General features: G+C 35.4%; 2 protein-coding genes across 9 annotated transcripts in view; both read left to right on the top strand.

The window, feature by feature from the left end:
• LOC125659282 (dual specificity protein phosphatase 4-like) lies at positions 1-5,461 on the top strand. The gene is made up of 4 exons (XM_056148842.1): positions 1-715; positions 2,908-3,047; positions 3,593-3,812; positions 4,566-5,461. Exons 1-4 carry the CDS (start codon positions 304-306, stop codon positions 4,940-4,942), a joined length of 1,149 nt encoding a protein of 382 aa, XP_056004817.1. The 5' UTR covers positions 1-303; the 3' UTR covers positions 4,943-5,461.
• A 6,112-nt stretch (positions 5,462-11,573) lies between these two features.
• The window catches only part of LOC125658599 (BTB/POZ domain-containing protein 16-like), a 65,083-nt gene continuing 63,779 nt past the window's right edge, over positions 11,574-12,877 (top strand). For 7 of the 8 annotated variants that reach the window (XM_056148840.1, XM_048889892.2, XM_048889890.2 and 4 more), the window contains exons 1-2: positions 11,597-11,860; positions 12,207-12,273. In XM_056148840.1, the coding sequence (XP_056004815.1) occupies positions 11,787-11,860; positions 12,207-12,273 (141 nt within the window). In that variant the 5' untranslated portion in view covers positions 11,597-11,786. Of the gene's footprint in view, positions 11,861-12,206; positions 12,274-12,877 lie in introns of all 8 variants that reach the window. The other variant, XM_048889889.2, reaches the window with a different exon arrangement.

Genomic DNA, 12,877 nt, shown 5'->3' with positions numbered 1-12,877 from the left:
TGGTTAGGGGGCGGGGCTTATGCACATCGTGTTCTCATGCTCCATCTTCAAAATATACCATTTCTGACAAAAAAGTAAAATATCAAATGAGGTCTTCCTTTCAAATTGTGTTGAAATGAATCTATCAATGTAGATATGTTCCAGAAATGACCAGAATTTTAACTATCTGTATCAGGATTATATGGTGACCGCGTATTCTTACTCTTCTTTACGATTGACCTAGATGAATATGATTGGTTCAATGTCTAGCTAAGCGGATAAATATATCACTACGCGCAGTCAAGGTTTTACTATCATTTATGAATGGAATGTTCAATAGTACGCACCAGAACAGAAACCGCAAAAACAACAATGGAAACAATATCTATCTGCGATTTTCAACAGATGTTAGTTGAAAACAATTTCAACAATACTTCAAGTCTTTTGATCCTGGACTCGCGACCGTATATTTCTTACAACGATGGACATATTGTCGGTGCGAATAACATGTACTGTCCTCCTATCTCGAGAAGGAGGTATGCAAATGGGGGGAAACTTCGTCTGGAGAAGCTTTTAGACAGTGAAACAAGACAGAAACTAATGGCAGGTGGTTTTTCGTACATCGTTATTTACGGAGAGAACGAAGAGGAACTCTTTCTTTCAGACAGCAATGTTAACATTGTCTGGCATTCAATAAAGCAGCTAGGATACAGGGGGAAATGCCAGCTTTTGAAAGGTATTTTACTTAGTATACTGCTTTTATTAGACTTTCATTAATCTGTCTCCTTTTGGGGGAGGGGGTTAAAAATCCATTTTAAAGTAATATAACGTGTATGTGTAGGCGGATGTTCTATCGATAGCGATCCATAGCATGTCAAAAATAATGAAACCATGTAAAGCATCCATGAATTTATTTCCTCCTTTGAAATATAGATATGACGTATATTTGCATGTTGCGGAAAATTTTCATTTAATAGGAGTCGGGAATTTGTGTGGTAATTTCATGTTACCTATACGTGTACGTTCTCTAGATGTAAAATGTGGTGTTTTTTTAAAAGTGGGTTTTACATATGATTTAAAAAATAGTATGGATGTGTACGTATATATTAGTACAATTTTAAGAATGTAAAATTTTCACGTAAACGACACGAGATATATCATAGACAAATAAAACCACCACACATTGCCGAAGAAAGAATTCCCGAGGATGCTAATTAAAGAAATTATACAAGCAGTGTTTCTTAATATAGACTTTGATGGATGGGAAAAGGAAGACCAAAATAGGTAACCAACAGACAGGCGATTTTTTTTTTTAATATATATACAACACAGGTAGTGATTTTAATGATTAAAAACCCACTTCGGTTTCAGTTTTAATTAGCTGTTGTAAAAGGAAGGAAAAGGACACACAAAAGAAAATCATAATGGTATTCAAATATAGCGAAAATACTTCACAACGAAGCATTTTTCAAAATTGATATAAAGAATAAAACTTGTCAGTTCACTTGTCAATTACGTTTTCCAATGTATATTAGACGAAAGTGTCGGCGATCTCTGTAGTATTCATAAAGGGATAATGGATACGTACAGGGATGATATGTGTTAACTGGCAGCTAGATTAAAGACCTTGGTCCTCGGCCAATATGTCGTGTGAGGTAGGATTAACCAATCCTTTTATGGATAAAATTAATTCTGTGTAAGACATCACGATTTGACCCTTCCCCTAATTTTATTTTTAATATTAATTCAAATTTGGTTTCTATGTTTGTCTCGTTTTGCCTTTCATCCCAAATTCAAATCAAGTTGGGTCAGAGTCAAAATTCTATTGGCATGAAATATTTTTGTTAATTTTCAAATTTACGGTGTTTATGCCTTTATTCTCAGGAAGGGTCAGAGAACATAATACAAATTATTGGATTTTCGCCGGACGTAGCAATGAGTTAGAATACCGGAAATTGATTCAATTATCGGGAAAAAATTAATTGCTGGAAACAGCTGGAAGGTTTATGGGACTGTTCAACTGATCAAGGGAGGAAATGAAGGGTTCGATGTAATGTGCGTAAAGGCGTTTACATAGATAAAGCAAGCACCTAGTGTGTTCAACACACCCCCTGGGGCACCAAAACAAGGTGCAAATTTACGCATCCCGGAAATACTGTGTCGATTAATTGTGTGTGTGTTGATATAGTAATTAAAAAATATATCTAGAAAATTATGAATACAGATTATTTAAGATTGAGAACAATTGGAAAAGTTTTACTCTATGGCAATACATAACCCCAAAAAAGCATGCCAATCATGGCCCCTCCTTTCATTTATTCCAACATAAAGCGGAAATTTTCCCGCATTCATCGCGGAAGTGGATAGTAATTGGGTAAATGAAACAAAAATTTGCAACTCGTTTTAACGAGGGCCTCGTATCTTTACTTCCCTCATTAAAATGCCTGGGTTATTTCATTTCTCCTTTCTGAAATATCCTGGTTCGGAAATTTTAAATCTTAAGTGTCAATATGTATGAAAGGTTTGGCAAAGAATGACAATAAATTGTATACGTGATATTATTATCTATTGATACTAATTATGTGTAAATAATCTTTAAAGAAAATGCAATTCCAACATGTATTTCCCGCACCTTGATAAAATTTCTGTGTAGCCAAAACAATGAATGAATAAATTAATAATAAAACAAAATTAAAATCAAATAAAACCCCTAAAACTCGGAAACATCAAATTGTTCTGCAATTTTGTTTGCCTCGTCTGATTAGAGAAAGCTGTAGGAGTATCTCTTCCCATATTTTTTTCTTGGTGTTGTGAAAACACATGTACCTTGACGCTGTTGCTGATGCAAGCAATAAGCCTTGGAGTGGAAACCATTAATTTTTATGAGCCGAGGTACAGCCGTTTGATTGTGTTTTGTTTTCGTTGAAGGCGGATATGCCCAGTTTGAGCAGAAACATCCCGGACTGTGTACAACGGTTGAAGAAAAGTCGATGTTCTGCTATCCCCCCGAACTCACCGCCCAAGAGAAATCCCAAAGGCACGCTCTCTTCAGAACTAATTCCACTCTGGTATGCTCAAAGAATTCTAAGAGTAGAATTATAGACAAAACCCTACATTTCTAATAAACATACATTACAACTGATAAACGTTCAGATCCGCCTTAGAGTCAGCCAGGCATATTAAAAAAAAAAAAACCAGTCTGGAAAGTTTTGCTTCACTCGAATGTGCTTCACGTGTGCATATACACGTACATGTGAACAAATACACAAACTATACGCGTATTTAATTACATGTCAGTAACTTTTGTTTGAAATTCTACATTTTTTTTCATCAATTGTAATTTCCATCCCGTTACACACAATTACATGTATGAGCATGCGTACTGATTTTGAAATGTAAGTAATAACTTACATTGTAAATCAAATATGTTGAAATTGATAAAATGACATGGACGCGCCTTAAGCAGTTAAGCTGACGCACTTTCGAAATTGATAATCGTGATGATGTTATCAGATTTATCACGCTTTTCATTTCCTTCCGTTACTTATCTGCTTTTATTAATTCTCGTTTTTATTAATCCTCATTTTTATTAATCCTCGTTTTTATTCCACAGTCTGAACCAGTGGAGGTTTTTCCTCATCTTTTCCTCGGGAATGCCCTGACCGCCTCCAGTATGTCAGACCTCCAGCGACTAGGAGTCACAGCCATATTAAACGTCTCATCCACGTGTAAAAACCATTTCACGACCCAATTTGTCTACAAAAACATTCCCGTGGACGACAACCACATGACACAACTGTCGGAGTGGTTTTCAGATGCTATATCTTTCATCGGTAGGTTTTAATTTATTTTTTTTTACTTTATGAAGACATTTGTATAGACATGCTAGTAATGTGATTTACCAATTAAGAAAAATCTTAATAGAACTTATCTGAATTTAAGATAGGGCTATTTAGAATGCAACTTCGTACGTGTCTGTAGCTGACGCATATGGTAAAAAAATTATAGGCTGTTTTTATTTTATTTTTTTTTAAACCAAACAAACAAACAAACGAAGCAGTACAGACAGATTCTGTTGTCCGTCTTCTTCAAAATTTACTCGTCAGTGTACGCTAAAGATTTAATGAATTTGACATAGGACGCAATATCAACATAATATCTGATCATAAACTCGTTATCTTTGACCCAGCTGGTATCCTCATTAGCATCAATTAATGAAGGAAACGCCTCGGGTACTGTATTCGCGAGTAACAACTTGTAACCTTTGACACCATATATATACATGTGTATGCTCAAAATGTGAATATGTGTTATATCATGGACCCCCCCCCCCCCCCTAATCATGCGATTAAATCATATACTAGTATGCTAATAAAACCCCTCTTGTTATCGCCGGAGTGTTAGGTTTTATTATAACGGCTATCTTATTGATTAAACTAAAAGTTTTGCCCTTCCTATATATAAATATATTCAATTTTGTTGATAGTACTACATACTATGCTACAGAAAAAAGCACTCGTTTTCTAAGGCGTCATGCTTTTAATGACTGGATTTTCCAATATCATGTTGTTGTTTTTTATTTGCAGATGAAGTGAAAGGTGCGGGTGGGAAAACTCTCGTTCATTGTCATGCCGGAGTCAGTCGTTCTGCCACCATCTGCATTGCTTACGTCATGTACAGCCGAAACATATCATTGGATGCAGCTTTCGAATTCGTCAAATCCCGTCGGAGTGAGATTTCACCCAACGCAGGGTTTATGCACCAACTACTAGAATTCGAAAAAGAGTTGGAGCAGAAGAACCGCCACATTTCCCCGCTAACCCCACCTAGTTCTCCACCTTGTCGATTCTTCTCCGTTTCTTCCAGCTTTTGTAGCTCTATGGACACGAGTGTTTCCTCGCCCTTCACGACACCATTTTCGTCGCCAACGGCTCTTTCTAGTCCCATGGTAGCCTTTACGTGAGAGGGCGAGTCCGAAAATCTTGGGGGACCTATGATACACTACCTCAGTGGAGGTTGGAAACGAGGCTCGGGTCACCAGGCAAGTCTTGGATCTTATCGACTGTTTGCCAGCAATTTGCGTTGGCAAACCATCGCGTTTGCCGATACGCATTTGCATCTAGTAGCAGTTGGCAATTTTATACCTGAATACATTGTGTAAACGGTTATGAAGACGGGCATGAACCGGCCAGCTTTGAGGAAGAACTATTTGATTTTGTCTCAAGACAATCGAACTTTCCCTGCGTGTTTTGCAGCAAATGTGTACATTGTACCTGCATATTGTATGACGTAATATTTCTTTTTTAATTTCATGTGTATAATACGATATTTGAATGTTCTCGGTTCAGCGGTGTTTCTCGCTGTTTCAGTTTGTAGTAACTGTTATATGCATATCCATACCAAAAAAAATGTCTCTTGAAATATGCTACTGTGATAAAGAAGATATTGTTATGAAATACATGCATAAAATCATTGAACGAAAGTTTGTCTCTCTAAATGGTTTGCCTCCCACGTGTTCTGGCGGTATATGAAAGTGACAATTATTGTCGCGTGCTCCGGTGAGTCACTCGACAATTTCTCTCCTCTCTCCTGGAATGTGAAATACACAAACACAAATAATACATTTTGAAAAATACAACTTTAGGATCACTTGGCAGTTCTCGAAGTGAACATGTATTTTACATCGATCTCACTGATCTCACTTGTCATTTCGAAGATCTTTTAACCGAATTTGTGGGGTTTATATATAGAATCATGGTATATATATATATATATACAATATATATATATATATATATATATATATATATATATATCACAGTCGAGGGAAATCGTGTCATTTCTAATTAAATGGATAAACACTTTCTTTACATAATTTCCCCCTTTTAGGATTGGTCAATTATGCAGTATTTTTGAAGCAGATGAAAGTGTGTTTAAAACAAGAAACGCTTTCTTTTACATGATCTATGTGCTCGAGATCATGGATTCATGAACAATCCTTGCAAGCAATTGCAATGTAAACATTGTAGAACTTGAAAATGTTCCAACATCTTTAACAATTATTTTTTGCTATTTGAGGCGTAAAACGCAATTGAGAAGAAGACAAAAATATTTGTGCAGCGGAAATGTAGAAAGCTCTCTTCCTTCCAAACATCCTGTTCCTCTCGTGCATATCATTGGAATGTAAAATGGAGAACTATACATGATGATCCTGAAGCGGAAAATCGCCCACCCACGCTCTCTCTCTCTCTCTCTCTCTCTCTCTCTCTCGTCCAGGTTGAAATCGTGGCGTGGGTGAAATTTTTTTTATTTTTTTTTGGTAAACACAGCAACTGTTGCGGACCCATGGATACTAAAGGACACGGACATGTTACAGATAATAAAATAGGGAAATGTGCGATATTTCTTCTTTACAACTAGCGTATTAGAACGGCAGTGGAGTTAATTTCGCATGGTGTGTTAATTTCGACACACGCGTGTATACATGACCCGTATATACTTGCTACCTTGTGTTCCAACATTTGCATTTCAGTCTGTATGTACTGAATGAAATATGATACGCATATTGCATTTTCCCGTCGTTTTGCTAAATGTTCCAAAAATATTTTTACGAAAGGGATAATTAAAACCCGTGCGATGCAATTTCCCCTACTGATGCACAAATCGATTAGACTCATATAATGTACCAACTGCACGCGTAGAATGGCTATTCAGAATCACGTCCATTTTAACGCACATGAAATAAGATACATTGTACCGTATAGTACTTACTTTCCATAATTACGACCGAGAAGACGGTTTATAAAATAGTATATTCTTGTATCCAAATAATATAAAAAATATCGAGGAATACGATAATTGAAATTGCTATAGAATAATTTATTCTACTTGAAGAAAATAAGATTTCTCATATTTGTACAGTGCATATAAAACGTTAGAGAGACATAAACAATCGAGTGTAAAATGTGATTTAAACATGATGCTGTTGAAGATGAAATTCCTTTTTTCTGGTCGACTCCATGTTTTAACTCCAAAAGAATTCCTTTATCAACCGAAATTAAACTGAGAAAACCAACAAACATTTGTACGATTGAAATAATCATATATATGAAATTATGACACGTGAAACTATCGAGGTGCTGCACCAACCGGTCATTCTCTTGTATAAGAGTCTAGACATAACATTGTTAAATATTTACATTTCCAACGTTTTTTTACTAGTTGAAATAATAGCCATTTTAAAATCCTCATGAATGTGAACAATGTGCGTATGAATCTTGAGAAATATAGTACGACTACCTTAACGGCCAGGGATTACGACAGAAGTGAAAGTAACATCTAAGTATTATAATAAAATCCCTTTTAAAAATACATGAGGTAATTTTTAAGGGTATGAACTGCAACGCTTCACTCTAGCATATACCGTTCATCACACGCTAACGCGCTTCATGAAATAGGATGGCGTAAAGCGCAGCAGTTCATGTCCTTATGTGTTTTCAGAATTCTTAAATGTGCTTTATCATTGGTGGGTATTCTTACGCACAAGCTACCTCAATCTGTTGTTAATGTTCGTTATCAATGGTTGTCATTTTCTGTATAGTTTCCAACTGGGCCCTTGATTGTCAATAAAACTATTTACATTAGTGTGTAATGTAGTGGTTTTTTTTTTTTTTAAATCTCATATTTAATAGACTGACTGCCCTACATGTACATCTTAAACTATGTGTCATGTAATCACTTCTTTTTCTTTGTTGATACAGTGTATATGTATGATTATACATTTGTATGTATTTCCATGCCCTTTAATTGGAAATAAATGTGTTCTGTTCTACAAACTTTTATATTCTAATTGACACTTTGAACAGTGGGTCACACTATTTGGAAATGTTGTGGTTGTCCGTGTTTGTTTGTTTTTTTTAAATCATTAGCAATGTGGCTTATTTAATTTAATTTGTCAGCAGAATTTTGTTTCGACTAGAAGTTAGCCCGGAGAACTCTACTTCATTGATGAGTCACGTGCGTGTTGGAATGTTTTTGTAATTTCAGATTGTTGTATTTTTGGAGAAAGTTGAATGACCTGCCTGTTTTCTTCCCAGGGCAAGTGAACAATGAAATCGTTGTGAATTATAATGTGTAAATCGGAATCAAACTGAGAGTCCCCTCCCGATTCAACAAGTTGACTGATATACGCTATTTTAGGTCGGGGGTTGAATGTCCTTTAAATTGTAAGCCTGTTCCTCGTGGTGATACTGGAGTGGACCAGAGCATGGGTCAACGTTTTCAAATATAATAATCAATTAATCAATGTTTATTCCGGTTATAATGAAAAATGTACAAGTATATATGTATGCCAACAAACGTTTTAGTTTAACCGGGAGAAATGAACTCTTTATTGTGATTTTTGTATACATATATACTTACATGATCTAATACACGTTTTAGACTTTGAATAGGTATTGTATACTTGTATGTAGTCAACTATGAATACATATGCATGTACTAATTTGTGTGATGACGCTTTTTAAAAGATGTTGATCCCTTTGAATTGTTTTACATCTATATCGGTGCAAATAAATAAATAACACAATGTTCATCACCGTTATCATTGCCGGTGCACAAAATCTCGAGGTAAATCAAATCAGCGACCGGTCTCTGTGGGTATAATTGTGTATCAAACCACAGGGACTAAGCCCGTTTTGGGGCCCAACTCTGTGATACCATAATCACAAAGTTAGGACCCCAAAACGGGCTTAGCCCCTGAGTATCAAACGAAAAAGAAATTGGCCCATCAGGTATGTTAAAAAACATACGTGTATCTCAATACAGCATGTTTTCAAAAATACTCTGTAATTCACACCTTTCAATGAAATACATATCGCAAATCTAACTTAATTTGTTTAAATTGATCACAAAGAATATGAAAACCCATATCGAGGAGCTCAGAGGAATTACGAAATACGAAGAGATTTTTTTAATAGATATATAGAATAATGTTCTGCTCCCCCCCCCCCCCCCTCCCCATTATTTTGTGAACTTGTGTGTTCTAGAGACTCTTGATCTCTACATTGTAAGAACATGAGAAATAGTTTCATAAATCAATAACATTGTCTGTTCTTCGTATTTCCACTCTGTTTGGCCTATATGTTTTGTATGCAAAACTGTTTTATGTACTATTCCATGATTTGAGTGAAATAAACTAAACTGGAATTCGTTATATACACGTACATGTATATGGTTACCCACCTCCCCTCAAATCCATGAGAGAGAGAGAGAGAGAGAGAGAGAGAGAGAGAGAGAGAGAGAAGGGGAGAGAGATTTCAACCTCGGGTATGGGCGGGTGTGGGTATTCATTATATACACAATTAGTGATTTTCCCTCTGTTTCTGTAATACATATTTCTTCACTTTGGGAAGTTATTTTCATTTAAAAGTTTAATAATTACAATCTACGTGCGTTAAAAGTGAAAGTATTTCAAGTGCAATTTGTATCTTGTATGATCCTCTTAAATGTACGTTAAGTGACTGTATCCCATTTCAATTCTCGATTACCGTGTAGTGGCGAGAATTCCATCGTCGTCCTAACCAAATACAATGTATTGAAATTACCTAGATGGTCGAACGGTCTAGAGCTGGTCACTAACACACGCTGCTGTATTCACGATTAAGACGACTTACCATTGTCTTTTATTATCTATTGTACCTCTAGTACCACCGATGGATGGTGTGAGTGAAAATAAATGAACTTGAACTTAAAAGAAATGGTTCAGGAGGTTGTGAATTTAACTCCGAATAGGAGCGGAATATCCATATATATTACTCCACCAACTTAGAGCCTCTGTAAGCGGCGCCAACTCGCCGTGAATATTGAGTATGCTGAAATTGATTGATTGATTGAATATTGTTTAACGCCCATATATATATATATATATATATATATATATATATATATATATATATATATCTGTGTGTGTGTGTGTGTGTGCATTTCCTTCCACTGATGGCAGTTCTAAGTGAGTGTTCAATCTATGTGCGTATCATATCTTGTTAAATCTACGTCAGATTTCCGTTAATGACCGTGTAGCGTACGGAACTATCGTCAATGAACGAGGTGTTCGGTGATGGTCGGTCTAGCACGTGTAGTTCAACTGGTTAGGGGCGAGATCAAAAGATCGATGTCGGATAAAAATCTAAATTCAAATAGTTAGGGGAAGGGGAGATAAAATATCCCGTAAGTTTCTGGCATCCGACATCGATTACACTTTAGTGGAAAAAGAAAAAAGACAAAGCGACTGTTAAAAATCACATAATAATATTATACATTTTAATGAACATTTAATAGTTTTAATGTACACTTTCATTTGTGAATCAACAGTAGAAAAGATACAGAGTGTTATTTATAATCGTATGTTGTTACTTGTTAATCGACTAGTTTCAACATTCATCATATTTAGCTTGAAGTGGGGGTGGGGGTCTTGGTGAAAACTATGGGAATTTAGTTTTTTTGTCACTCGCCCCTTAGTAGGAAGTTGTGGAACATTGGTGGAAACTATTTCAATGACGCCGTGTCATTGAGAAATTCATTGCTGTACGCATGATGCAATGACTGTCAAGTGTTCACATATGACTGCTATTTTTGTCATATATAATAAGTGTATATTTTGTGATGTCACGTTTAATTTTATATATATAAATCAAGAAATAGGTTACAGTATAGAAAAATCTACAAAAGCAGTAGTATAATAATATATATATCTATATATCCCAAAGCCGACATAGTTTCTTCAACTCTTAAATAGCAGTATTGAGTATACTGCTGAAGAGAAACTAGTCGGGTATACTCTCTCGGGTTTGTGATATTTTTCATTATACTACTACTTGTGTAGTATAGCTTGCTTGCATATACACATTTATCTAAATTCTCAAAGTTGATATAAAGAAAACGGATCGTAAATAACAGTGAATATACCTCCCAAAACTGGGTTTGTCTGATGAGATAGAAGGCAGAACGAAGGATTTATAAACCAATTTACTGTGAACAACACATCCAAGAACATTATCTGTTGACGACGTAGAATTCTTTTCGATGATTGACAACGTTTTGAAGCTTTATAATCTCTTTTATCGCCCTAGAAACATAGATCGCATTTTCGCCGCTTCCCCTACATCCTCCTACGCAACAGCGAACGTTGACTTCAATGCAGCTGCCGCTGTCGGGATTCAAGTTCTAACGATTAGCTTGGTCAGGAACGGAAAAAAATATTTGATCATCGTCGATAAAAAAAAACCCCAACACTCTGCGTCTGCAACAATTCCTTCCATATCATTTTTCTGTGCTCAATTATTTGTATTTCGTCGCTCTTCCTACGTTAATATTTTAAAAGGACAGCTCCAATATGAATATATGTACTCAATATTTTTTCTCTCTATCCGATGATTTAAAATGAATTGGGTCACATTATGTTAGGACAAAACACGTACGAACAATTTAACTATTTTCAACATACATCAGGGGAACACCCCCCTTTTAAAAATGTGCGATTTTTTTTTAACATTTAAAGGGAATGAACACGTGCCAATGTTTATACCGGTTGTGACGTCACTGAGCGTCCATAGTAACATTTGAGGAAATTTTAGGGGAGTAAGCGCGCCTTTTATGTGCTACTGGGATTAAAGCGGTTATATGTCGTGTATGGATATTGTATAAGATGATTTAACCATCCAATTAACAGCTTTAGTTACAGATTCTGTGTTAGTGTAACGTATAGTAGCAAAGTCAGTAAGCCAAAGATAAAATAAAATCTGCTGAGAATGACGGAATCGGCACAGTCGTATTTTCCAACTATTCCTCCCAATGCACCAAAGGCAACTGCATCATACTGCAGGTATTTATACAGCACTTACAGAAAACCTGAGTGTAAATGAAAAAGTGAAGGGTACATATGATTCGAATGTTTATCTCGAATTTCCTCAACAGTTGAAGTAATGTTTGAAAATAATGCATTCTTTGATTGAATACGTGTGTGTACGAAGGTAAACTTCATAAGTAATTACAGACTAAAAAGTTGGGTATTTGATATTCAGTTCACAGCATGAGTTGGGTTACATTAACTCATTTAGGTCATATTTTGATAAATTTTAATATTAAAACTGCAAATGTATAATAGTACATGTATCACGTATTAACTGCATTTTTGGTATCAATGACGATGACTACGTTGTGCTTTGCAGGTCGGTTAATGATGCACCGTTTTCTGCGCTGATGGGAGTGGTGGTTGATGCCAGAATTCCAGATCGGGTCAGTGATGTTTACAACTAATCTGAATATTGATGCACGTGCAAGTATTAAAGCTTGACTTGTCAAAGTTGTCATTAGTCAGTTCGAAATGTCCACCATAATCGATCATTGCATTATTAATTTTGAGCATTATCATATCTTAAATTCACTTGTCATGCTGTCTGAATTTTTTTAGTGAATCTAGATAAATCATAAAATGGTCCAGTAAAATTTAAGAACAGGAGTAAATTTTTTGTTTTGTTTTATTATGATTGCAAAGCATTAGTGAACAATCTGATTATTATATTATTTATTTAGGAAAAACCCCAGTCCACTGTCTTTTATTTAAAAAATAAAATCCCATGCAGATGTAACCACACAACATTGACATTTTTGTAAAAAATATATTTTCCACAATCAAGGGAAATAACTCTTTACAGAGGCTGTGCTAAAGTAGTGACAATGTTATTTTCAGAGTGAGATTAACTTCAAGGAGAAATATCACTTTAATAAATGGACAAATGTAAATATTTCACCACATTTGCAATTAAAAAGAAATTGCCATTACAGTGTAGTATGACCAGGCGTCATTATTCTGCTGTCATTAACTCAAAGAAAAGGTTAA

This window comes from Ostrea edulis, chromosome 9 (genome assembly GCF_947568905.1).
Source record: "Ostrea edulis chromosome 9, xbOstEdul1.1, whole genome shotgun sequence".
Classification (NCBI taxonomy): domain Eukaryota; kingdom Metazoa; phylum Mollusca; class Bivalvia; order Ostreida; family Ostreidae; genus Ostrea; species Ostrea edulis.
Note: the sequence above shows the minus strand (reverse complement) of the source record. Positions and strands in the feature narration are given on the sequence as shown.